This window comes from Drosophila persimilis, unplaced genomic scaffold, assembly GCF_003286085.1.
Source record: "Drosophila persimilis strain 14011-0111.01,24,50 unplaced genomic scaffold, DperRS2 tig00000606-arrow-arrow-pilon, whole genome shotgun sequence".
NCBI lineage: Eukaryota > Metazoa > Arthropoda > Insecta > Diptera > Drosophilidae > Drosophila > Drosophila persimilis.
The window spans coordinates 2,297,013-2,322,658 of record NW_020825324.1 but is presented as its reverse complement, the minus strand read 5'-3'; the positions used below and the strand labels follow the sequence as shown (position 1 = coordinate 2,322,658).

General features: G+C 55.9%; 1 protein-coding gene across 1 annotated transcript in view; it reads right to left on the bottom strand.

Moving 5' to 3' along the window:
• The window catches only part of LOC6597687 (low-density lipoprotein receptor-related protein 2), a 123,946-nt gene that overhangs the window by 583 nt on the left and 97,717 nt on the right, over nt 1-25,646 (bottom strand). The window contains exons 2-12 of the mRNA XM_026990632.1: nt 23,776-23,967; nt 23,000-23,131; nt 14,496-14,771; nt 14,142-14,396; nt 11,745-14,063; nt 5,567-11,221; nt 5,288-5,499; nt 4,817-5,223; nt 2,895-4,399; nt 2,481-2,793; nt 42-2,228 (exon numbers count right to left, since the gene is read on the bottom strand). Coding sequence (XP_026846433.1) covers nt 42-2,228; nt 2,481-2,793; nt 2,895-4,399; nt 4,817-5,223; nt 5,288-5,499; nt 5,567-11,221; nt 11,745-14,063; nt 14,142-14,396; nt 14,496-14,771; nt 23,000-23,131; nt 23,776-23,967 — 13,453 coding nt within the window. The remainder of the gene's footprint in view (nt 1-41; nt 2,229-2,480; nt 2,794-2,894; nt 4,400-4,816; nt 5,224-5,287; nt 5,500-5,566; nt 11,222-11,744; nt 14,064-14,141; nt 14,397-14,495; nt 14,772-22,999; nt 23,132-23,775; nt 23,968-25,646) is intronic.

Below are 25,646 nucleotides of genomic sequence, written 5' to 3'. Positions count from 1 at the left end.
AGAAGTTTGGAGACCAGTCAGAGCAGAGGGGGGATACTTACAATGGACGCTTGCGAATGACATACCAGGCCCCAGCGGCGGCCATCATCACCAGCAGAATGACCATGATGGGCACAACGACGGCGGTGACGTTCGCGCCGCCATGGCCGAAGGCGCCCGTTGTGCTCTTCTCGCAGTGCTCGCCGCGGAACTCGGCCAGGCACTCGCAGACGAGCTCGCCCTGGTCGTTCTCCTTGCACAGGCCGCCGTTCTGGCAGGGGCAGATGCGCGGCGCTGGGCGCGGATGCTCGGCGGCGGCGTCGCAGATGACCTCGGCGGTGCTGCGGTGGGAGGGAAGCGGGCCAGAGGTGTCCGGGCAGGCGCAGCGGCGGCCGCCGGGCACCAGCAGGCAGAGGTGGGAGCAGGTGGAGTTGTCGCAGGGGTTCGGGAGCGAGGTGTTGTAGCGCCTGTCGTGGTAGACCTTGAGGCCGGACGGATTCACCAGGTTGCGGTGGAGCACCACCTGGACGCCGCGCCCGAACTTGTCCTGGCGTAGGAGCTCGCCGGTGTCGCGCGTGACCCAGAACATGTTCGACTCGAAGAGGTCCAGTGAGACCGGATGTCGCAGCTGATCGCCCTTGACGATGGCCTTCCGCATGGACCCATCGGCCCGCATCGACTCAATGGCGTTCAGCTTGGTGTCCACCCAGTAGATGATGTGGTCCTGCGAGTAGTCGATGGTCAGGCCGGCGGGATGTCGAATCTGCTCAGTGATGAGGGGTCGTCGCTTGGAGCCGTCCATCCAGGAGACCTCGATCTTGGGCGCTGAGCCCGCATCCGACCAGTAGATGCGTCCCAGCTGGGGGTTCACCGCTATGGAGGTGGGCACCTCCAGGCCAGCGTTCACGATGGAGCGACGATAGCGACCGTCTGTCTTGGCCACCATGACGCGTCCGCGCGGCTTGGATCCCGTCCGGTCCATCTCCGTCCAGTAGAGGTTCGAGGCGAGCCAGTCCACGGCCACGGCCGTCGGCTTGGAGCCGCCCTTCATGTTCAGGTCCTGGGCGAAGCCGATCTTGGCCCGCCCATCGATGGCGTTCACCATGTAGGAGCGCTTGATCGTCTTGTCGTAGCTGTCCGCCCAGAAGATGATCTGCTGTTGGGCGTCGTAGTCGAGCGCCTCGATGCGCTTCTCCGCGGCAATCACGTCGAACTCCTCCCGCTTCTGCAGGTCCAGGCCGCGTATCTCCTGGCCGTTGGCGAACACCAGCACGACGTCCTCCTTCTCCGCCCGACATACGCCGCTGGCGCCGTCCGCCAGGCGGAAGCCCTCGCGGCAGCTGCACGAATAGGTGCCGTTCAGGTTGTGGCACTGGTGCGAGCAGGTGTGCTGCCGCGTGAGGCACTCGTCGACGTCCGCGCACCTCTTCTTGTTGTCGTGGGAGATGATGTAGCCCGGATAGCAGGTGCAGATGTAACCGCCGTCCGTCAGGTTGTGGCAGTGGTGCTGGCACCCGCCGCGGTTCTGCTCCGAGCAGCTGGCCGTGTGGTGGCACCCCAGCTCGTCGCTGGCGTCGGTGCAGTCGTCGGAGAAGTCGCACACCTGCGACCGCTCGATGCAGTGCTTGTTGGCGCACTGGAACTGCGTGTAGAGGTCGCAGGGCTTCTGCTTGCTGGCGCAGAGGGTCATGTTGTTCTCGTCGCTGCCGTCGCCGCAGTTGTCGACGCCATCGCAGATCTGGTAGCGGGCCACGCACCGATGGTTGGCGCACTGGAAGCGCCGCAGAGTGTCGCAGTTGAAGTCGCTGCACACGTTCGGGTCCTCGTCGCTGCCGTCGCCGCAGTCGTCGGTGCCGTCGCACAGGTCCGATAGGGAGACGCACAGGTTGTTGTTGCACTGGAAGCGGGACTCCGGGCAGTAGCGGCCGCCGGGGAAGCGCGGCGGACAGCCCACCTCGTCGGACATGTCGCGGCAGTCGCGGTCCCCATCGCAGCGGAAGTAGGAAGCAATGCAGTGGCCCGAGGCGCACTGGAACGTCCCGTTCTTGCACTGGTAGCCCTCGCAGTGCATCTCGTCCGAGTTGTCGCCGCAGTCGTCCTCATGATCGCACTGCCAACGCGACGAGATGCACTTGCCGTTGCCGCAGCGGAACTCCGACTCGGAGCACTCCCGGTAGCGTCCCTTGCAGATTGCCTCGTTTTCGTCAGTGGCGTCGCCGCAGTCGTCCGCAAAGTCGCACATCCATTGCCTGTGGAGGGAGGTGGAGAATGGGTAAGGATTAGGTACAGTCTATAGCTGGCACAGCGGTAACATAATATTGATGGCAGATATCAGCTGATAAAAACAGCTGATCAAACAAACAAAGCTGAGCTTTCGAGGCACAGCACAGCTGATTGGATCTTTCGGTTTGGAAAGATTTTTCTGATTTTCTCATTAAATTAAATATCGTTGAGACTCTCTGTAGCCCCCGTTGCACCACTGGGAGTGCACTGGTACTCACTTGGGTATGCATCGGTTGTTGCCACACTTGAAATCGGTCTCCGCCGAGCACTTGGGACAGTTCTCGGGCAGCTCGTCGCTGTTGTCGCGACAGTCGTCCTTGCCATCGCAGAACAGCCACTTGGGAATACAGCGGTAGTTGGACTGTCCCGGACAGCGCTGCCAGCCGGTGGTGCAGTTCCTCTGCCGGCACATGTACGCGGGCTCGTCGGAGTCGTCGCCGCAGTCGTTGTCGAAGTCGCACATCCACAGCTGCGGTATGCAGCGTCCGTTCTTGCACGCGAACTCTGTCTTGGGGTCGCACGTTCGCTTGACTGAGAATGGGATAGATGGATGCAGATTGAAGCGGTTGAGTATGGTGGGAATCGATCATCTTAAGGTTCCAGGAGAACACTTAAGCCACAGATAAACTTACAGCATACGGCTGGGTCCTCATCGCTGCCGTCCTTGCAGTCGGCATCGCCGTCACAGCGCCAGCTGTCGAGGATGCAGCGACCGCTGGACTTGCACTTGAAGTCGGACAGGGGGCAGGGCAGCTCGCAGTTCTGCTCGTCGCTGCGATCGCCGCAGTCGTCGACGCCGTCGCAGATCGTGGCCGAGGGCGTGCAGTTGGTGTTCTTGCACTGGAAGGTGCCGGCGCGGCAGTGCCTGGGGGCACAGGTCGCCGGCTCGTCGCTGCCGTCCTTGCAGTCCTTCTCGCCGTCGCACTTCCAGAACCACGGAATGCACTTCTCGTCCCGGCCGCCGCACAGGTGCTGGCCCGCCGTGCAGTTGGCGATGCAGGTCTTCGAGTCGCGTGCCAGGTAGAACTGGTTGGGGCAGGCGCACTTGTAGATGGGGGCCCCCTCCTCGATGTATCCCTCGATGTTGAGGTACGTGGACTCGGGCGGCGGGGCGATCAGGCAGAGGTGCGAGCATCCGCCGTTGTTGGTGCCGCAGGGGTTCGTGTACGGCAGCTGCCGGAGCGGGTGGTTGATATGTATGTCGTAGGGTCGGTGGGTGGTGTTCCTCAGGACGGTGTAGTTGGCTCCGTGGAACTTGTTGGCCCGCACAATGGCCTTCAGGTTCCAGTCGCTCCAGTAAATGAAGTCGTCGAACAGGCTCAGCGCGAACACGTGTGGCACCCGGTTGCCCGAGAGCACCGTGTGTCGGTGTCGCCCCTCCAGATCGGCGTACGCGATGTAGTCGAGATGGGCGTCCGCCCAGTAGATGCGGTCCGTGAAGTAGTCGATGGACAGGGCATTGGGCCATGCGATGCCGTCGTTCCAGTTGAGGATGCGCGTGAAGTTCGATCCGTCCATGCCCATCTTGGCGATGTAGGCCTGTAGATGCCAGGAGGTGAAGTACAGGTACCCGATGCCCGGGTGCACGACAATGGCTCGGGGATCGACAACGCCGCTGCGCAGGGTCTTCCGCTTGGTGCCGTCCAGCTCGGACACGTCTAGGTTCTTCGAGTGGCGGTCCAGCCAGTACAGCTTGCGGCCCACCCAGTCGATGGCGATGCCCTCGAGGCCGTGCGAGTCGTGCCGGATGACGGCCTCGCGCTCCGGCGGCGTCTCGTCCTCGGGGCTCGTGTACTTGGCCCGGAATATGGTCTTGGCCGTCACGTCGCAGAAGTACATGTACTCCTCGCGGATGTCGAAGTCCAGGGCCACCACGTTCATCAGGTCCTGGTGCATCAGGTTGTACTGGTGGCCGTCCACGGACATGTTGCGCACGTAGTACTTGTTGGTGAAGATCAGCCACGGCGGTATGTTGTCCTTCCGCTTGCACGTGTGCTCGTCGTTCTGCCGCTCGTAGTAGGTCTCGTCGCACTTGCAGTAGAAGCTGCCCGGCGTATTCGAGCAGTGCTGCGAGCAGGCACCCGGCTGCTCCAGGCACTCGTCCACATCCGCGCACGCCTTGCCGTCGGCCAAGAGTCTGTTGATGGATTGAGAGGGGGGAATGGGGAGAGGGTGATTAAGGTTTCTACTACTAATTCTGCAATTTTACAATAATTTGTGAATGTGTTAGTAAAGCAAGAAACTTGCATGCCAGTTGGAACCAAATATTGAATATTCCGCTCATCCGAAAGTGCTGATTAATGCTATGGACAAACAATGCCCATATTGTCATGCGCCCAAAGTCACACATGACTCAGATGCTATGTGTTCGGAATCGAGAAAAGTGCAACTACCGTTGTAGTACTTTCTGCCGCAAGATTGTAGCCCTGCACATACCCCTCGGAGAACACACAAAACGGGAGTGCAATCGAGCTTAGAAGAGCATCGTTCGCTATACTTATTCGCTAACTTTAGGACTTTAGCAGCCCTCGGTCACCCCTTTGTTGGCACTCACTTGTAGCCTTCGTTGCAGTCGCAGTAGTAGCTGGTGAGGGTGTCCACACACTTGTGTCCGCACTGATTGATCTCCACCTTGGCGCACTCGTCCACGTTGCAGTGGGCGGGCTCGTCGGACTCGTCCGAGCAGTCCGGGTACTTGTTGCACACTAGGCTGTAGTCGATGCACTGTCCGTTGGTGCAGGCGAACTGACCCTGCGGACAGGTGACGTTGTCCTTTTTGCAGTTCACCTCGTCCGAATGATCGCCGCAGTCGTCCTCGCCATCGCACCGGTACTGGTTCCGGATGCACTTGAAGTTCTGGCAGGTGAACTCCTGGGGCGAGCAGGTCTTGTACTTTGAGTTGCAGAACTTGCCCTCGTCGGTGCCGTCACCGCAGTCGTTGTCGTGATCACAGAGCCAGCCCTGCAACATACGCAGAGAGGGCTTAGAAAATAAGGGGCAATAAGTGGGTGGGCGGGAAACGTACCTTGTTGATGCACCTGCCGTTTCCGCAGGTGAACATGTCCTCGCCGCAGGGCTGCTGGGTGGCACAGTTGTGCAGGGTGGTGTTCTCATCGGCTCCGTCCACGCAGTCGGGGTCACCATCGCAGATCCACTTCTTGGGTATGCACTGTGCCCGCTGCCACGACTTGTTCTCCACGCACGTGAACTCCGTCTCCTCGTCGCACTTGCGATCATCTGAAAGGGGATAAATAGGTAAACAGGTGCCATCTGGGACTCCCATCCATCTGGGATGGATACTCACTGCACTGATGGCGATTGTCCTCGTCGCTGTTGTCCAGGCAGTCGTTGTCTCCGTCGCATATGTAGATCCTCGGAATGCAGTTGCCATTGTCGCAGGTGAAGAGGTCCCCGAAGCAGGTGCGACCCTCGGACTTGCAGTAATCTGGCGGCTCGTCGGCACCGTCACCGCAATCGTCGTCGCCGTCGCAGTACCAGGTGGCGGGTATGCAGCGGTGGTTGGGGCAACGGAAGCTGTTGGTGGGGCACGTGCGCTGGCCGCAGTGCAACGGATCCTCGTCGGAGTTGTCGCCACAATCGTTGTCGCCGTCGCATAGCCAGTACGGTTCCACGCAGATGTTGGTCTTCTCGCACTTGAGATGGTTCGCCGGACAGGTGGTGTTCATGGGACAGCGCTCGTGCGTCTCGTCGGAGGTGGCGTTGTCCTTGCAATCGTTCACCCCGTTGCAGACCTGCGCCTGCGGTATGCACCGTCCGTTGCCGCACGTGAACTCCCCGTCCACGCAGGGCGGATATGTGCATCCCAGCTCGTCGGAGCCGTCCTTGCAGTCGTTCTCGTGGTCGCACTTCCACGACTTGAAGATGCATCGTCCGTTGTTGCAGCGGAACTCGTTCGGCGAGCACGAGTGGTAGGCGCAGTAGTTGGGATCCTCGTCCGAGTTGTCGCCGCAGTCATCGTCCCCGTCACACGACCACATCCTCGAGATGCAGCGTCCGTTCTGGCAGTAGAACTTGCTCGCCTCGCACGTGTTGTTGCGCGGTGCGCACATCCGTCCCTCGTTCACGACCTTCGTGTTGTCGTCGCACTTGCATTCGGCCTTGCCGTTGGGCGCCGGGTGGCAGCTCTGGGCACAGCCGCCGTTGTTGATCCGGCAGGGATTGACGTCGCACTTCTGCCTGTCGGCGCTGTAGATGCGGATGTCGCGCGGCGAGTCCTCCAGCCGTTTCACCATCTCCACCATGTTGGCGCCCGTGTGCTTCTCCGCCCGATAGACACCGCGCAGCTGCAGGTCCGTCCAGTAGATGTAGTTGCGGAAGACGGTGATGGCGAAGGGGTAGATGGTGGCCGCCACCAGGAGCTCTCGGTTGCGACCCTCCAGGTCACTTCGCTCGATCTTCTCGCGCACGGCATCCGTCCAGTAGAGGCGTCGCTCGTCATAGTCGATGGCCAGGCCGCTCGGCTGCGACAGGTCCTTGTCCACAATGGCCCGCTTCAGGGAGCCGGCCATCGTCGTGCGGAAGATCTTGCCGGAGGTGCCGAAGCGGCCCCAGTCGGTGAAGAACAGTGTGCCGTTGCAGGGGTCCAGGACGATCGCCCGCGGCCTCTCGACTCGGGCAATCATCACCAGCTCGGTGCCGTCGAGATTCATCGCGTAAATGGAGTTGTTCGAGCTGTCCGTCCAGTAGATCTTGTGCTGGGTCCAGTCGTAGGCGATGCCCTCGGGATTGATGCCCTTGTTGAGGACCACCGTGATGTCGCTGTGGCTCGGCTTGTTGGCCTTCGTGTAGGCGATCTTGGCCCACGGCCGGATCTGCGTGTACAGCATTCGGTTGTCAGCAAAGTCAAAGTCCAGGCCCACGACATTCGTGAGGTTCGTGAGCGGCGTGAAGGGCACCTCCGTCGAGTGGGGGTCGAGGTTGACGGCCCGGATCTCCGTGCGTGTGGCAAACACCAGATACTCGTTGACCGACTCGCACTTCCGCTCGTCTGCCCCCAGCTTCCCGGTGGCGCACTCGCACCTGAAGTTGCGTCCTCCCGTGCTGGCGCCCGAGTCCGGGGGAAAGCTGAAGCAGAGCTGGTCGCAGCCGCCGTTCCCGAGATGGGCGCAGGGATTGGTGTCGTCCTGCGGTTGGTTGTTGATGTTGTAGATGGCGATGTCGCGCAGCTTCTCCAGGTTGGTGCGCACCCGCGTCACCACGGAGTCGTTGGTGTTGTGCTTGGAGGCCTTGAAGACGGTCATCAGGTTGCGGTCCACCCAGTAGACGTCGTTGAGGTACACGGCAATGCCCATGGGGCTGGGCAGGTCCCGCCGGATGACCTTGCGGTTCGCCCCGCTGTACGAGATCTTCTGTATGGTGTCCAGCTTCGAGTCCACCCAATAGATGTCGTGCGTCTGCATGTCGATGGTGAGGTCGCGGGGCAGGGATATGCCCGAGGTGACCAGGGGTGTCCACTTGCTGCCGTCGAGCAGGGCCTTGCCGATCCGCGGATGCTGGCCGTAGTCGATCCAGTAGAGCAGCCGCTTGATGGGGTCCACGGCCAGCTCTCGCGGGGCATCGTTGGTGGTCTTCACGAGCACCTTGCGGTTGCTGCCGTCCAGCCAGCTGACCTCCACGTAGTTCTCGTGCGGATACACATTGGTGAAGTACATGTTGCCCGCCACCCAGTCGATGGTGAGGCCCCGGATGCCGTTGCTCCCAATACCGTCCTTGACCACATGCTGCAAGTCGGTGCCGTTCGGACGCGACCGGAAGATGCCGTTCCAGTAGCCGCGATTGAACTCCGCCCAGTAGATCCACTGCTCGCGGTACATGACGTCCACGTGGAGGATATGGTGGCCCGGTCCGCTGACGGGGACCATCGCCTCGGAACTGTCGCTCAGGCTGTAGCCGCGGATCATGTCCAGCTGCGAGACGACCGCGAATGTCTTGTAGGCCACGCAGTTGATCTCGTTCTCCTTGCGGTACCCGATGCCGCAGGCGCAGGTGCGAGTGGCCGCCGGCCCCGGGATGCACAGGTGCTTGCAGCCACCGTTGTTCGTCTGGCAGGGGTGCTGCATGGTGGCCCGCTTCTTGTAGATCATCATCGAGCGCAGATCCGGCTCGTTGTCAACGATGGTCTTGCGGTTGTCCCCATTCGGCAGGTCCACGCGCACGATCTTCTCGTAGACGGGATCCAGGTAGTAGAGCCGGTGGTCGAGGATCCCCAGGCTGCGGGGCTTGGCAATGGGATGGCCGTCGGTCATGATGATCGTGTGGTCCTCCCCGTTGTAGTCCATTGAGCCGATGACGGGCGGGTTGCTGGAGCTGTAGTACAGCATTTTCTTATCAATGTCCACGGCAATGCTCTCCGGATGGGTGAGGTCCTGGAACAGAAGCTGCGCATTCTGTCCGTTCATGTCAACGCGGCCGATCTTCACCGGGACCTCGAGCACTCCGTTGTCGATCCAGAAGAGCTTTCCCTCGCTGGGATCCAGGACGATCTGCTTGGGCCTGGACACCGAGTTGGGGTAGCCGTCGTTGGCCAAGATTATAGTGCGGTACTTCTGCTTGCCGTCCACCCGCACGGCCTCGATGTTGCTGGCCACCCGGTTGCCGATGTACAGATTCCGGCCCAGCCAGTCGAAGGCGATCGTGTACGGCGCCCCCACAATCCCGTTGTCCGCCCCCAGGAAGAGGGTCTTGTTGCCGCCGCCGTAGGGCGTCGTGTAAATGGTGCAGTTCTCGTCGTCGTCCTCGCGTCCCTGCACCCAGTACAGGGTCTCGCCCTTGCGATCGAAGTCCAGGCCGGTGCTGCTCTCGATGCCGATGACGGGGGCCAGGGCGCCGGCCCGAGCATCCCCGCCGTTGAGCGGCAGGTCCACGATCTGCGTGCCCTTGACGACCATCAGGAAGGGGTTCTCCTCCTCGATGCACCGCCCCTCACTGAGTAGCTTGAAGCCGGGCTTGCACTTGCACGAGTAGCCCTCGGTGACGCTGGGACTGAGCAGGCACAGGTGCTGGCACTTAGCCTGGGCACAGGGGTTCGGGTGCATCGGCTGCAGGCTGGCGTGGTGCACGTGAATGGACAGCGGCTGGCTGATCAGATGGGAGACGACCGTCTGGTTCTTGCCCCGGAACTTGTTCGCGGAGAGCACGCGGTTCAGCTGTCGGTCCGTCCAGTACAGTGTGTCCTCGAAGAGGGACAGCGAGTGCGGATGGAGCAGGTAGTGGCTGCTGGCCAGCACCTGCTGCCGCCCGGTGCCGTTGTAGTAGCAAAAGTCGATAAAGTCCAGCTTTGAGTCGGCAAAGTAGACCCTCTTGGTGGCTATATCCAGGGTGAGGCCATTCGGCCAGTAGATCTTCGTGTTGATGATCGTCTTCCGCATAGTGCCGTCCATGCCGATGCGCTCGACGCGCGGGTTCTCCCCCCAGTCGGTCCAGAAGATCCAGCGCGCCCCAGGACTCGGATCGATGCACATGCCGCGCGGCTGTGTGATGTTCTCCCGCACCAGGACCAGTCGGTTCGAGCCATTCTCGGCGGACACCTCGATGGTGTTGAGCTTGCTGTCCAGCCAGTAGAGGTTCTGGGCAATCCAGTCGTAGGCCAGGCCCTCGACCAGGTCCAGGCCCGTATTGATGATCTCCTGGGGCTCCATGCCGCGGTCCAGGCGCGAGATCTTCTTCAGCTTCATGTCGCTCCAGAAGATGGTGCCTGTGTGCATGTTCGAGGCGGTGGCCACCACGTTCTCCACGATGATGGGCACCCGCTCCAGGCCCTGCTCCTTGAGGTCCGCCACGAGGATGGAGTGGCGGTTGGATATGATCAGGAAGGCAGCCGTGTGGTTGACGGCCTTGCAGGTGTGCTTGTTCGGCTCCAGGACGTAGCCGTCCTGGCACGAGCAGAAGTACGAGCCCTTCGTGTTGGTGCACTGCTGCGAGCAGAGTCCGGGCGGATCGCACTCGTTGGTGTCGATGCAGGTAAAGCCGTCTTCGCCGATCTCCGAGCCCGGGGGGCAAACGCAGAGCGCCCCGTTGGGCGTCTTCTGGCAGAAGCTGGAGCACTGGCCCGTCTGGTGTTCGCACTCGGCCAGGTCACAGCCCTCGCCCTCGTCGGCCCCGTTCGGACAGTCGGGGGTGTCGTCGCAGACGGAGGTGATGTTCACGCAGCGCTCGCTCACGCCCGGACACTGCCACTGGCCGTGGGGGCACTTGAACGGCGGCGGCACGCACGCGTGCTCCGCCCCCTCGTCCGAGTTGTCGCCGCAGTCGTCCTTGCCGTCGCAGATGTACGCCTTGAACACGCAGTTGGTGTTGTTGCACTTGAAGAAGTTCTGGGCGCAGGTTATCTGGCCGCAGTCCTGCTCGTCCGAGTGGTCGGAGCAGTCGTTGGAGCCGTCGCAGTGCCAGGCGATCGGTATGCAGAAGCCCGTCGACTTGCAGCGGAAGTGCTTCTCCAGGTTGCACTGGTTGGGCCCCATCGAGGGGCAGCCGACCTCGTCGCTGCCGTCGTTGCAGTCCGGTATGCCGTCGCACTTGTACGACTCCTCCACGCACTGCCGCAGGTCGGAGCACTTGAACTGGTTGGTCAGACAGCTAATCGGCGGACAGTCCTTCTCGTCCTGCTTGTCGAAGCAGTCGTCGTCGCCGTCGCACACCCAGCTTTGCGGTATGCAGTGGCCCGTTCGCGGACACGTGAACTGGAAGTAGGCGCAGGTCTTCTCCGCACAGAAGTCGCCCTCGTCGCTGCTGTCCCCGCAATCGTTCTCGCTGTCGCACTTCCACATGTTCGGAATGCACCGCCCGTTGGCGCAGGCGAACTGCGAGGTGCCGCAGGTCACGTTTCCGCAATCCAGCTCGTCGGAGTTGTCCCCGCAGTCGTTCTCCTGGTCGCAGCGGAAATTCTGCGGTATGCAGCGTCCCGATCTGCACTGGAACTCGTTCGATCCACAGGTGGGTTCTTTTTGCGGTAAAAACAAGTTCAAGCGAGTTCATTAGAGAATATCCCCATTGTAAATACATCAGAGAGGTGTTGGGTAGGACAGTTCCACAGAGACAATACATCTAATAGTAAGACGAGTAACGGCCATACATTTCAATGGTTAAATGCAGCAACGACGGGACAGATCTTCAAATACTTATATTCCCTATATTCCTAATTCTTCTTTTCAATTTAAATTTCAACTAAACGGCCCAAAATCTCAGTCGCCGGATGCCTCAAGAATGAGCGGCCTTTTGAAACACTTTTAAGGCACTTTTAACACTGTAAGGCCGTTACTCATCACTCCCAAAAAGCGAGTGCGCTGCGAAGAGAGTCGAACTGCCAGCCGAAAAGGTCTTCCGCTCTGCGTTTGCACACTCTCTTCTCTACAACTTACTCTCTTGTAACTTTTTTGGGGGATTTCTGAGCATGGATATTGCCGTGATCTGGGTTGAAATGTGTCTAGGGATTGGAGGAATAAAGTGAATAGAGTGCCACTTACTTGTGCAGTTCTGCTCTTCATCGCTGTTGTCCAGACAGTCGTCATCGCCGTCGCAGACCCAGGACTTGGGAATGCAGCGCTGGTTGGTGCACGTGAAGTCCCACGAGTTGGGGCACGGCTGGACGGGTGGTTCGGCACTGGGGTCGGGGACGCAGCTCATCTGATCCTCGGCGAGACGCTCGCCGTAGGGGCAGGAGCAGCGCGCCTGGAGGCGACCAACCGAGGGGGCAATCTCCGCTCCTCCGGCGGTGGCATTCTGGGGGGCGATGGGCACGGCAAAGCAGATCTTCTGGCAGCCGCCGTTGTTGCGATTGCAGGGCTGTGTGTCCGCGATGCGCTGGACCTCGTGGCTGTAGACTTTGACGCCGTAGAGGCGATTCGTTTGCGGCTCGCGCACCATCATCTCCTCCTGCTCGCCGGTGAGCTTGTGCAGCCGGATGATGGCGTCCAGCCGCCAGTCCGTGATGTACATCCAATCGTTGTGGATCACAATGGAGAACGGGTGGCGGACGAGTCGGGAGTTCACGGTCTTGATGTCAGTGCCATCCAGATTCGCGTGCTGGACGTGATCGAGGAGGGCATCGCACCAGTAGACGCGGTCCTCCTTGAAGTCAATGGACAGGCCGTTGGGCCAGCCCAGGGTCACGTTCTTGAAGACCAGCAGGCCAGTGCCGTCGGTGTTGGCGCGGGTGATGTTCGCCGGTCGGTCCCACTCGGAGAAGAAGATGAAGCCCCGATTCGGATGGACGACGATGGCGCGCGGGCGCTTGAGGTTCTTCAGCAGGGTGCGGCGGTGGGTCACGTTGCGGGTGGAGAGCACGTTGAGGGTGCCTTTGCGGGAGTCAATGTAGTAGAGGTTCTTGGAGGCCCAGTCGACGGCCAGGCCCTCGACGCCCTCGTTCTGGGAGGCCAGGACGATCTCCCGGCCAGTGCCGTTCCTGTGCACCCGATAGATGACGTCCTGCAGCACGTCCGAGTAGTAGATGAACTCGTCCCGCGCATCGAAGTCCAGGCCCACGAAGCGGGCCCTCCGCGACACCACCGGCATGATGGCGTCGCTGAATCCTTCGATGACCGGCTCCAGTACCTTGCCCTTGATGAAACGCTGCTGCGAGTACATGAGGAACTCCCCTACGGGCTTGCACAGCTTCAGGTCGGTCTCCAGCTGGTAACCCGTCGAGCAGGCGCACCGGAAGCCCAGCCCCGTGGGCGCCCCCTTCACGGCGGTCACGATGCACATGTGGTTGCAGCCGCCGTTGTTGTTGCCGCACGGATTCGAGACGCGCGGCTGGCTGAGCGCGTGCACCGCAATGATGCCCTTGGGCTCGCGAATGTCCTTGGCCTTGTACGTCACCTGAATGGAGCTGGGGCCCTCGAACTTGTCCACGGACATGATGCCCTGCTTGGTGGCGTCCGTCCAGTAGATGCGGTTCTCGAAGAGCGCCAGGCGCGACGGACTCGGCACCTGCTGTCCCCGCAGCACCATCACGCGGTGGGCGCCCTCGTAGTCCACGGACTCGATGTAGTCCAGCAGGGAGTCGCACCAGAAGACCCGCTTGCCAATGATGTCCACGGTCACGCCGCTGGCCTTGTACGCCGCCTCGGAGACGATCGACCGGGCATGGGTGCCGTCCATATGTGCGCGCAGCACCTGACCTCCGTCGGCGACGAACATCAGGCCCGAGGTGGGGTCGAGCGCCAGATCGGCGGGACTGGTCAGGTTCGAGCCCAGGACGACGGCGTGCCACTGGCCGCTCAGCTCGAAGACGTCGATCTTCTGGCCCACCAGATCGGCCACATAGATCTTGTCGCCCACCCAGTCGACGGCCAGAGCCACCGGTGCCCAGGTGCCGGGCAGGGTCTGGTCGAAGGAGGACAGGCCCTTGTTGAGGGGATTCAGGGGCAGGGACTGCACCTTTCGCGTCTTGATGTCCGACCAGTAGAGCGTGTTCCGGGCATAGTGGAAGGAGACGCCCGCCGCGGCGGTGGCGTTCGCCAGGATCCGGGGATCGGCGCCGTGGGCGAACATCCGCATTATGGCCCGGTCGTGGGCGAAGATCAGCTGCAGGTTGTTGGCATTGGGTGCGATGCACTTGGACTCGTTGATCAGCGTATAGCCTTGGGCGCACTGGCATGTGTAGGAGCCCAGGGTGTTGGTGCACAGCTGATCGCAGTGGCCCCACTCGGCGCACTCGTCCAGGTCCACGCAGGTGCGGTTGTCCGGGGCCAGGGACTGGCCGGGCCGACAGTAACAGACGCCGCCCGTCAGCGAGGGTCCGCACTTGAATTCGCAGCTGAGGGCCGGACAGGAGGCGATGGCTGAAGGAAGCAGAACGAAAAGAGCAATTAACGGGATATAGAGAAAGGAAAACGGGGGGGGGGGGGGCAGGCACTCACAGCAGTTGGTCTCCTCGTCGCTACCGTCCTCGCAGTCGCGTTTACCGTCGCACAGCTGCGACTTCAGGATGCACTTGGGGGCACCGTTGACGCCGCCGCGCGGACAGAGGAACTTGTTGTCCGGACAGGCGATGGCCGTGCAATTGGCCTCGTCGCTCTTGTCCGCACAGTCGTGGTAGCCGTCGCAGTGGAAGTTGTACGGAATGCACAGGGCATTCGTGCACCGGAACTGGGCGTGATGGCAGGGCGGAAAGTCTGCAGAAAAAAAAACAGTGGATTTAAGTGGGTTGGGTGGGGAGGCGAGGGGAGGGGAGGGGAGGTGCTGGGGGCTGGAGGCTGTGGTGCTGCACTCACTGCATCCTTGCTCGTCCGAATTGTCGCCGCAGTCGTCGCGATGATTGCATTTGAGGGCCGCATCGATGCACTTGTGTCCGTTGGCGCAGCGGAACTGATCCAGGCGACAGGCGACTCCGTTGCAGCCGTCCTCGTCGCGTCCGGTACGGCAGTCGAGGTAGCCATCGCAGCGCTTTTCCTTGGGCACGCAGGGTCCGGCCAGGCGGGTGCCCTCCGCGGGGGCAGCACCATTGGGGGCATTGCAGAAGACGTCCGTGTGCTGGCACTTCCGATAGGCTGCGGGATGGAAAGAGAAGATGTAATTTAAGACCCACTTTTAGTCAGTGCACTTAATTAGGAGACCATCGAGAAGGAGATGTCTGCTGCTGTCCGCTTTCAGGTGTGATTAATTGCCTTTGCATCAGGTCAACACGAAGGCCGGCGACGTGCCACCTAAGCCAAGGCCACTCCCAGGAGTCCAGGCCACAAGCCGGCTCTCCATTTCCCAATTCCCACTCGCCATTTCTATCCCCCCCACCAGTGGAGAGCGGGAGCTCGTGGGAGGTCATAACTCAATGGACAAGAAAGCGACGGAGGCCCAGCGGGAGGCATTGTTAAAACGCTCGCTCGCTCTGTCTCGGATTGTCGGCTTAAAAATGGGTGCCAACAAAACTATTTGTGCTGCCAAAGACATTAAATTTTGATGCCAGACAGTCGGGAGAGAAGTATTGCCTCTCTGATGGAATGGCTTGGGTCTGGGCCTGGGTTTGGGTTTGGGTCTGGGATTGGGTTTGGGCTTTGGGCACGCATGGCGTATACATAATGCATGGTTGGTGTACAAATGTCGGGCGTGATTGTCTGTCTGCCCAATGGGTGTTCATGTCCGTGTGTCTCTCCATCTGTCTGTCCGCCCCCACCTCCGGACGAGTATTGTGTGCACTTGAGTGGTGTGTGTGTGTGTGTGTGTGTGTTGGCAGGCAAAAGTGCTATAAATTATCGAGTAGTTGGTTGCAGGACCCTTTGCCTTCCCCCCCCCCCTACCACACTGAAAACACAAGGAAATACTGAATGGCCTAGACATGGGGCATACCCTAATATTACCCACATTACATTAGCCAAGGAAATGCCAAGTCTCACAGGTTCAGCATACCGTTCTCTGCACAGTAGTACAGGGTACCACTGTGGGGGGAGGGTGTGTGTGAGTGGGGGGGCGGCCAAGGGTTTCGGTTAACAAGAAAGAGGCAGCGGGTTGCTGGCCCATTGCTCAGCGAAAGTCGTGCATTTGAATGACTAAATTAAAGCAACTGCCATCAGGATCAGGACCTATACAATACCATGATATATGTGTGTATGTGTGTGTGTTTAGACTGTACAGTGAAGGGTCTACTGGGACGGACATGAGACATAACCCAGGAGGGGCAGGATTATAATCAATGTCAGTTACTAGTCGGGCAAACACCCCCCGCCCACTCGTTTCACTTGTGCTTCAACCCCCGGCTCACTCGCTTCACTTGTGCATCGACCCCCGGCTCACTCGCTTCGCTGGTCGAACGACGGAGATCAAAAATCATCAAGGCTCGCACAACAACTCATCTTCCAGGCTGATTCCAGACTTGGAATCCTCAAGGCCTTGGGGCACAGGCACAGAATGAGGGCTTTCACTGTCCCTCCATTGAAGGCTGTGCATATGTTGGGTTTTTGTATTCACGAATAGAGAGCCAACGATAGAGACGGGCTCGCTTGATCTATGCTCGTCCTTGGGTCGGGGCTTTAGACGTCATAAACTTTGCGGCGAGTATTTTATGTCTCCTGCTGTTGCTGCTGCTGCTGCTGCGGCTGATGCTGTTGTTGTTGTTGTTTCGGTATAGTTGCCTCCACATAAACTCCCGGAACATTAGCGCGGAAGCCGGGCAATGGGAGGCAGAGTGGATCTGGGAGCAGGACCCCTGGAGGAGCATCCGAGTGTGGCAGAGCAAACTTAATTAGTGCAAGTTAAACAAGGCAAGTTGTATAAATATTCCCCATTCCCCGACAGCGGAAACTTTCTCTAGCACAACAATGGAATGCTGCTGCGTGTCCCTCTGCCTTCTCTGCCTTCTCTCCCCCTTTCTCTCTTTACCTGCACTCGAGCTCTCCCTCTCTATCTGTCTGTATTGACAAAGGGGAGCAATCGAGGGGGGGTACGGGATGCGGATGGGATGCGGATGCCCGTGGTTGTCCCTCTGTCGACTCTGGTAATCATAAAAATGTGTCACGCACTCCTGCATCCATGCATCCAGCAGCTCCCTTCCTCCCCCTCCTCCTCCTCCTCCTCCTCATCCTCTCTCTGGAATTAACATTCTCTAATCCAAGTCCCGTTCCAGTTGCAATTTGTGGGCGTACCGTTGGGCAAGGATTTACGCCAACAATTTGTTGCAAATTCCTCTGCTCTTTACTCTTTCCCCTCTACTCCACTCCACTCTCCTCCCCTGTTGCCTTTTCTGTTCCCTTCCCTTCCCTTCCTTTCGTTTTCATATCCCCGTTTCCTGTTTCCTTTCCCATTGCATTACATTAGAAGCAAATCATAATGACAAACGAGGGGCGTGGCCATCTGGCGATTTGCAGCCACACTTTTGGTCTTCTCCTTCGTATACCCTAGCGTTAGGAGGATCTATGCGAAGGATACTCGTTTCATTCCAAATTAAAGTACAAAATACTCGCAAACAAGAGCGAAAAGAGAGCGAGAGAGAGAGAGAGAGAGATAGCCATGACAGTCCCCATTAACATGTTTCTAGAATGATCCTCAATTTCACAATTTACAAAGAAAAAACTCCGAAATCTTAAAAAAAACGTGGCCAAATATATTCGAAAAATTGATCAAAAATAATAATAATACAAAAAATAAACATTTCATCAAAATAGCGTAATTTCCCGTACAGTGATTTTGTTTGAAGATCGTTTTTCTATATAAAACATCAACAGTTATATATGACAAATCTTTATTTAGAGAGCTATCGATGCGAATCTAGTATTTTGATCGTCATTTCTTGAGGTTTCTTCTCAAATTTTGAGTTTTGTTTTTAGAGCATTTTGTAGAGGCTGTGAAATCATTTGTATTCTGTTGTTCTTATTCCACATTTTCTGGTCCAACGAGCTGGGCAAAGAGGACCCTCGAAGACTACCTTGTTAGGCCAAGGGCCATTCCCCAGAAGACTACCCATATCCCAACCTAATCGCGTATTTATTTTCAATGAGTCCATGAACCAGACCAGAAACCAAGGCAAGAAGAACCTGTCTGAAAGTCCGGAAACTATTAAAGGAAATGTGACTTTGAAACGAAAATAAAAAGTTTCAGCAAAGTAGTCGATTTTTTTTCGACTGTTTTCGACAGTTTACATAAATTGTAAAAGTCGGGCAATTCCAGGAGCGGAACCGGCACATTTTCTTCCGGGATCAGTGAAGGATTTCTAACGATGGAACGCACACGATTAGTGTTAATGATGGATGAATTTTCGTGCATCAGACTTTCAGAAATGGAGCGTACAAATATTTCCATCCGTTTTCGTATAGTCTGAAGTCTATGTCGATGGGTTCAGAGGACTCCCAATATCGACGCATGATACATTCTGCTGGTAAGCGCGCCCATTGATGCAATAGCTCCGATTTCAGTGGATATTCCATAGCTGATTAATTAGGCATCTGATCCGCGAATACTCCAGCCTTACGTTCCATGCAGGAATCCAAGCTTCTGAGGCTTCTGGGCTATACCCTATAGTATAGTAAATCCTCTTTCTCTCAAGTTGGGTGCCGGCACAAGGTCATAAAAGTTGTAACTGCTTCAGCTTCATTTTTCACCCGGTTCCGTTAGAAGGCAAAAGTTCGGCGTAGAACTTTAACCGGCGGAGAGGGCGGAGAGCGTGGGAGGCGGGAACTCGTAAGAGAGCAGAAGGAGCTGAGAGCAGGGCGTTGCATTGTTGGCACTTTATAAACACCACGGACGACAACAACACTGACACAGCTTTATCCCGCACTACCGCGCGCTCCACGCTCCACGCTCCCCGCCCCCCGCTCCCTCCTCTCACCACACTGCTCCACCTCCTAGTAGCTGAGCTTTTTTAAACCAAACACTTTCTAATTGGGTTCCGGGCTCTGTGTTCTCTGCATTAACTTTTATTGCAAGCCAGGACTTTTAATGCCTGTGTATTGAGGTGTGGGCCGAGGGCTGAGCGGGGACTCGGCGCTGGGCGCTGGGTGCTGGGTGCTGCTGTGTAATTACGCGCGACAAGTGCCACGCCCAGCCATCATGCCAGCACATCCACCGCCCCACCGCCCCACCGCCCCACCGCACCACCGCCCCATTCGCGTCACGTTTAGCTGCAGTCAAATAAACGTCAGCTGGAATCGTCGGTACAGTAGTCACAGTCACAGTCACAGTAGCACCCGCAAGCCACGACTCGAGCTCAGATAGAACTACGGCAGAGAGGTTTCGGTGGGGTGGGGTGGGGCTTGGGGGCGGTGGGACAACAGTTTATGGACAACATTTGAATGGGGAGGACGTTAAGTTATCCGCCTGGGTGCTGGGAGCCAGTTAAGCTGTCGGCTTCTCTTCTTCTTGGCTTTACGCACTTTTTTACACAGCAATATCTGCCTCATTAGACGTGCTGCCTGCTGCCAGCTGCCAGCTGCCTGCAATTAAAACGGCAAATGTCCCCTCTCGTAATCCCGTATCCATGCCACACTCCGGGTTATGTTACCCGTATCTTCTTTAAGTGCAGCCAAAGTCGATGTCGATGCTGATGCGTAAGGGGAAGCACAGGCACGAGAGGAGGCTGTGGGGTTGGGGTCACATTGGACTATCGACAGTGAGGAAATCTCGTAAGAATAACGTTGTGGATCCTCCTGGCTTTTCGAAGTTTGCTACCTTCTTTGCGATCAAGATAGGCATCTAAGATAATGCCTATTTACACATCACGTTCAATCGGTTGGTTTGGTGGACAGAAGGTTGTTGTTTGATGGTCGGAAAAACAGAAGATGAAGATTTCCCCAGTTCTAGCTGTTGAATTGTGGAAGCCGCGAATGATAGAAGTCCACCCAAGTGAAGGCTGCAGGAAGGCTAAGGCCTGGATGTGGCATACATTAGGCATAACGTAAGCAGATCAGTCGAAGATCAAGGATTGTCGACATCCATTGCCCCGTTCGAGTCGGAACCCGCCATGTTTTAGTCGTTTCTTGGTCTCGCAGACGAGTTCGAGGCAAATATTGAATATTCCGCTCATCCGAAAGTGCTGATTGGTGCCCAGAATGTCCCCATTGTCAAGCGCTTCAGTTCAAGCATGATTGCCACTATCCCATGGGCTTGGATCCAGATTCAAGCATGTTCCATGCATCGTTGGGAGCAACAGAAATATGCAGTGTGTATGTGCAAATGTCTTCCTACTATGTCTATCAATGTAGTTATTTAACATTTAACAGTACATATATGGACATAAATTATCATATATTTATTTATCATCTTATACAAATGGATTATCTTCTAAGGCCACTCCCCACACCGCACCACCCCCCCTCAGAGACACACACACACACACACACACTTAGCCAGCCCCCCAGACAGCCCGCACAACACCTGAAGTAATTAAATAGTTGAAATAAGCCCTCTCTAATATTTATATGCCATAAATTAAGCAAACAAAGGCACAGTGCTGACAGCCCCCTACCCCACCCGAGGGTCGAGAGGGGGGGAGGAGGAGGGAATAGAGGGGGGCATCAGAACTAGAAGTAGAGAAAATGATATGGTTGCGTTGGGTACTGGAAGGGACGGGACGGGACAGAACGGGACAGGACAGAAACAGTCACTGTCACTGACTGCGCCTCCTGACGTTGAAGAAGACGATGAGGACGACAAGGACGTCCCTGTGACAGGGACGACGACGACGACGCGTTGACACGTACGCAAAATAAATTTGTTAAGAACGCAATAAGAGTGAACATTTTGTCGCCATTTAAGCGCGATAAATTATTGCGCAAGGGCACAGCAGACACCGTGGAGAGGGCGAGGGAGAGGGCGAGTGGGAGTGGGAGTGGGAGTGAGAGTGAGAGAGCTCTCTTTACGGCAACGTCTTATTAAATTAAAATGAAATTTAAACTTGATCTTGTGCGCTTTCTGCTCGGTTCTGCTCTGCTTTGCCAGAGCTTTGGCTTTGGCTTTGGGATTGGGTTTGGGTTTGGGTTTGGGCTGCGGCACGACAAAGTTTTGCGCCAAAGGAGTAAAGCCGACGGCCGTCTGTGTGTCTGTCTGTCCGTCCGTCGACAAATTGCCCATCTAGCCTGAGCCCCTTCGCCCCCGTCCCCCGTCCCCCGTCCCTGCTCCAATCCTCGTCTCGTCGCGAAGTGCCGCAGAGCTTAGAGGGCCAGCGAGAGGGAGGGCGAGAGGGAGATTCCCGCCGGAGTGCAGGACAAAGTTGCGCCGCGTTTGTCTAGCCGTCAGAGTCGTCAAAGCTTTCAGCAGAAGTTGTACAAAAGGCAGCGAGCGGTGCTCGACGGGGGGGCGGGGCGGGTACTTAGAAATTGGTCGCCTCAAAGATATTTAAATATTTGTTTGCATGTCTGTGTCTGTGTCTGTGTCTGTGCCTGTGCTGTGTGTGCATACATAAATCTTAAATAACAAGCAATAAATGCTCTTCTACAAGTCCTGGGCACTTTTTGGCGATTTGCATGTCCATGCCGCCCCGCCACCCCGCCACCCCGCCGCTGCATCGCTTCCGCTTCTGCCACTGCCCCTGCTGCTGCTGCTGCTGCTGATTCCCGCATTCTCTGGCCAAAACTTTTAATCAAAATGTGCGGCACGGCACACAGTCTGCCAGCTGAATGCACTTGAACTTTATGCTAAAGAGCGAGTGAGAGAGTGGGAGCGAGAGAGCGAGAGAGTGTGGGGTGACAGAACAGAGAGCGAGAAGAGAGCTTTCCACTATACAAAGTCCAGCCGAGCGAGACCAGCGGAGAGCTCTTGAAAATGCATTAAATTCTTTGCTCAACGAGCAGACAACATGCCACCAGGAAGAGGCGGAGCAGGAGGAGCAGCACGCGGACGGGAAGCCTCTATGTGGGCCATAGACCGTGAGAGTCTGTCAGTGGATTATTAAAGTCATCAGCGGTACTCGCTCCCGCAAGGATTGCCCCACATACGCACAAAAATGGTAATTAAAGACAGACAGGGAGAAGAGTCAAATATTTAATAGATAGCCATGGATATACTCAATAATACTTCTGCAATATTTCTGTATCAATGATAGGGGACGACGCCGAGCGAGAAGAACAGCGAGAAGGTGAGCTAGAAGACCAGCGAGAAGACGAGCGATAAGTTCAGCGAGAAGATCAGCGAGAAGAGATCATCTGTAGTTTCTTCTTCACTTATTTTTCTTATGTTTTATATAATTTCTTAGTAGAAAATTCTTAGATTTTGTATTTACATTCTTACTTCTAAATATACCTCCCATTAAATGCTTGCATTTGCATCGTTTTCCAGCCGATTTCTGTATCGAAAATATTATCCTCATCCCCCCCCTGTCAATGCATCTTGTATTCTCTCTCCAATGGATCTTTTGTATCTTTATTCGGCGCCTCCCTTCACATACTCGTTTTTCTTTAGTATATTTTCCAAACAGTATCCATTTAATATCCTTGAAGAAGCTCTGAAGGTATTCACTCCTGTATGTACATATTCGAGCACGTAATTTCTGATTGAATTCATGAAATTCTCAACAGCAGAAATCATTATTAACAGTACATTCCCCAGGTGGAGCTGGACCACCCATGGAGATAACGAAAGGGTCGAAACCCTTGCCTTTGGCCACCACCCACCCCCCAAATGCCACGCACAAGACAACTATTTATGGCCCGGCATCAAATTGATCAATTCCTGGCCTCGAATCGAAGTCGGAGCTGCTGCTGCGTTGAGTGGAGCTGAGTTTCCTTTGCTAATTTGCAGCCCCTGTCCCTGCCCCTTTCCTTGCCCCTACCTGAGCTCCGTCCGCAGGGCTCTATATGCCCTGTCTGTCTGTCCATCTAGCTCCCTCTCTCTCTCTATGCATGTGTGTGCGTATGTACTGTATTTGTGTAGTAAAGGTTAGCAAAAACCAGGACAACACAAGAGCTGCGGTCTGGGCGGCCTCTCTAAGCATGTGAATTTGTTGAAATTTGCATAAATAGAAATTGGTATAATAAAATGTAAACATTTTGCTAAGCAAATTGTTGGTCCTTCCCGAGAACCGAGAAGGGAAAGGATTGGCTGCCTGTAACCAGCATGGGGACGGGAGCGAGGACGAGGATGAGCCGAGCTAACCTAACCAATATTTGTCGAGTCAACAAATTTACATTGAAAGCGAGAAAAGGCACGCTCCTTTAGCCATTCCCTCAGCCCTGACTCGGGATTGAATTTGGTTGTACGCGTACTTTTGGGGGGACACACCCCACACACATCCCGGACCGTGTGTACTCCCTGTATGTGCATGTGTATGTGTATGTGTATGTTTTGTGTGTGTACTTACTGCACTGCGCCTCATCCGACTTGTCCTCGCAGTCCTCGATCATGTCGCAGCGGTAGTGCGGGGGAATGCAGTACGTCTTGTTGAACACGTACTGTCCGCAGTTCAGTTGAGGCGTCTCGCACTCGGGCGGGGCTGAAACCGAAGATCAAATTGAGTTAGGGTTCAAGAAATGCTAGACGTAGACGACCGGCTTATACGAGTATTATTTGTATATCATAGGACTTTCCAGAAATGTTCGAAAATTCGATAGTTCCAGAAATTCCAAACAAGTACATCGAGTATTAACATCCACCTCGTCTCCCAGTCTCGTATTTGAGAACGAGGCAAATATTGAATATTCCGCTCATCCGAAAGTGCTGATCGGTGCTTTCGGGATTTGCCTAAGAACTGCGCAATCGTTTTACACAGTTCCGGGTGTCTTCTTTTGGAGTAACAACCAGATGAAAAACATAATAATAATTTCCATCATCAAAATCGCACAAGCCGTTCAAGAGCGGACCGTAATGGTTTAGTTCCTCTGAATATACCTTGGAAAAAGTTGCTTAAAATGCTTGTTCCAAGCAGTACCCTGCAAAGTAGCTTGAACTGCTTTAAATATACCTTTTTTAACCGATTTTGGGTTTCGTTTTCTGGGAATGCAATCTTTTGCACCTCCCTGAATGCTCGAAATTTTCGTTAATTTCCTCTCAACTCTTTTTTTTTTTTGCGGGCACATTCAATGAATTCAATGCATATCCGATTGTTAATTGGTAATTATTTTGTTGATGGACACTTACGACATGACTGCATCTCGTCCTCGCCGTCGTCGCAGTCCTTCTGGTAATTGCAGACCCAATGGTGCGAGATGCATTTCCCGTTGTTGCAGCGGAACAGGTCCGTGGGACAGTCCGCATTGCTAACGCCGCCGCCGCTGATGATGCCGTCCAGGGTGCCACCGCTGCTGGGGCTGCTGCTGCTGAGGCTGCCACCTGAAAGGAATCCAGACAGAAGAGAGTGAGAGGAGTTTCAGAGATGTGAGACCCAGAATGCATTTCCTTTTCATTCTCTAGATTAAAGATGGCGAAAAATCCGCTTCAATTCTTCAGGAATCGAAATGCCAGCCTGCACGGCATTCGGTTTCCCTAATGAAAAGGATAGCTACTCTCTGATTTCTGACTCATTAATCCTTTGAGTCAATGACACACTGACTTTATGGAACCATTGCATTCGGAATGGGCTAATGGGAATTGTAAATTGGAAATTGGTTTGGTCAGTTTGTCATTTGATTCAACCCGAAAGTCTGCTAATAACCCATGACGCTCACGGCTGGCTGTTGCGGCCGACTGCTGTGTGGCAGTAAACAAGCTGCCAAGTGGCAGCTGCTGGCAGGCATTTGGGGGAGGGGCGGCTGCCGGTGGGGCAGACAACAAAAGGCTGTCATAAAATGGCAGCTGCAAGGCGCTCGGGCCCTCAACTTTTGTGGCTGCCAAAGCCGCCATGGCTAATGGCCTTGTCACACACATGTACAGGTCACACACACACACACACACGCACATGGTAGAAGGCAGCAGAAGAAGAGACGTCAGAACGCGACCGGAAATGCTTAGCTGGGATTTCTTCTCGGTTGTGCCAGGACACGACAGCAGGAAAGGAATGGAAAGGATGGGGTGGGCAAGGAAGGGGGAGAAAGAATCGGAGAGGAGCTGAGCTGAGCGAAGCGGAGAAAAGGTTGCAAGAACAGGGGAGCAGGATGGGAATGGGAATGGGGATGGGGATGGGGTTCTGGGGGCCTGGGTGCCTGGGCGCTGACAATGTCATTTGTTTCCGGCTACGTGCACTTTGCACGTGCCCAAGTTTTTGCGGCCAAAAATGCGCACAGCCAGTGACAAGGAGTAGGCATCCAGTGCGAAGAGGGGGAGAGGGGGAGAGGAAGAGAGATAGGGATGGACTGACTGTTGCAATGGCTTTTCTTTTACATTGCTCCGAAGCTCAGAAAAACTACACATTTCCGATCGCATAGGTAATTCATATTCACTCGATTCTCCCCTTAAGATATACTTATCTATGGGTAAGATCGATTTGCAGGGTATTTGGTGCTTCGTCACTAGCCAGACCCACTCTGTCGTTGGCCTAGTTTTGGTGGCCCTTGTTGGAAGCAGACCTTCACTTTGAGCTTCCATCGAACGCTGCTCCGAACAGAATCGGAACAACTGTAGAGGCCTCGGCCTCAATTTCGAATCCAATCCTCAATAGATGCTTATTTAACGCCTAATTGCCCAATGGCACGTAACATTTTGACCAGAAATGTGTCTGGAATGGATGGACAGAGGAAAGTTTAACGCGAGTATTGGAACATATCGTCATGATCATGATCAGCCCCTTCCGACCGTCTCGGATCATTGAACCAAGGCCCAAACAGCCTTCAGATGGAATCCTTGTCCTTGAAAACGAAATAGATTTGCATTCTCGTAATTGAATCGCCCTGAACGAAGACTTCAAATGGACCATGGTTTTGGAAATGACCGATCGAAGGCTATTTCCTTCAAAAGTCAATAAGAACTAAGCTGCGAATGACACCCTCGACGAGAGCCAATGATACTCCTTGGAATGAGGCGAACAAATCGATTCGGTGGGACTCGGTATTCGCCGTCTCAGCTTTCTCCACAAT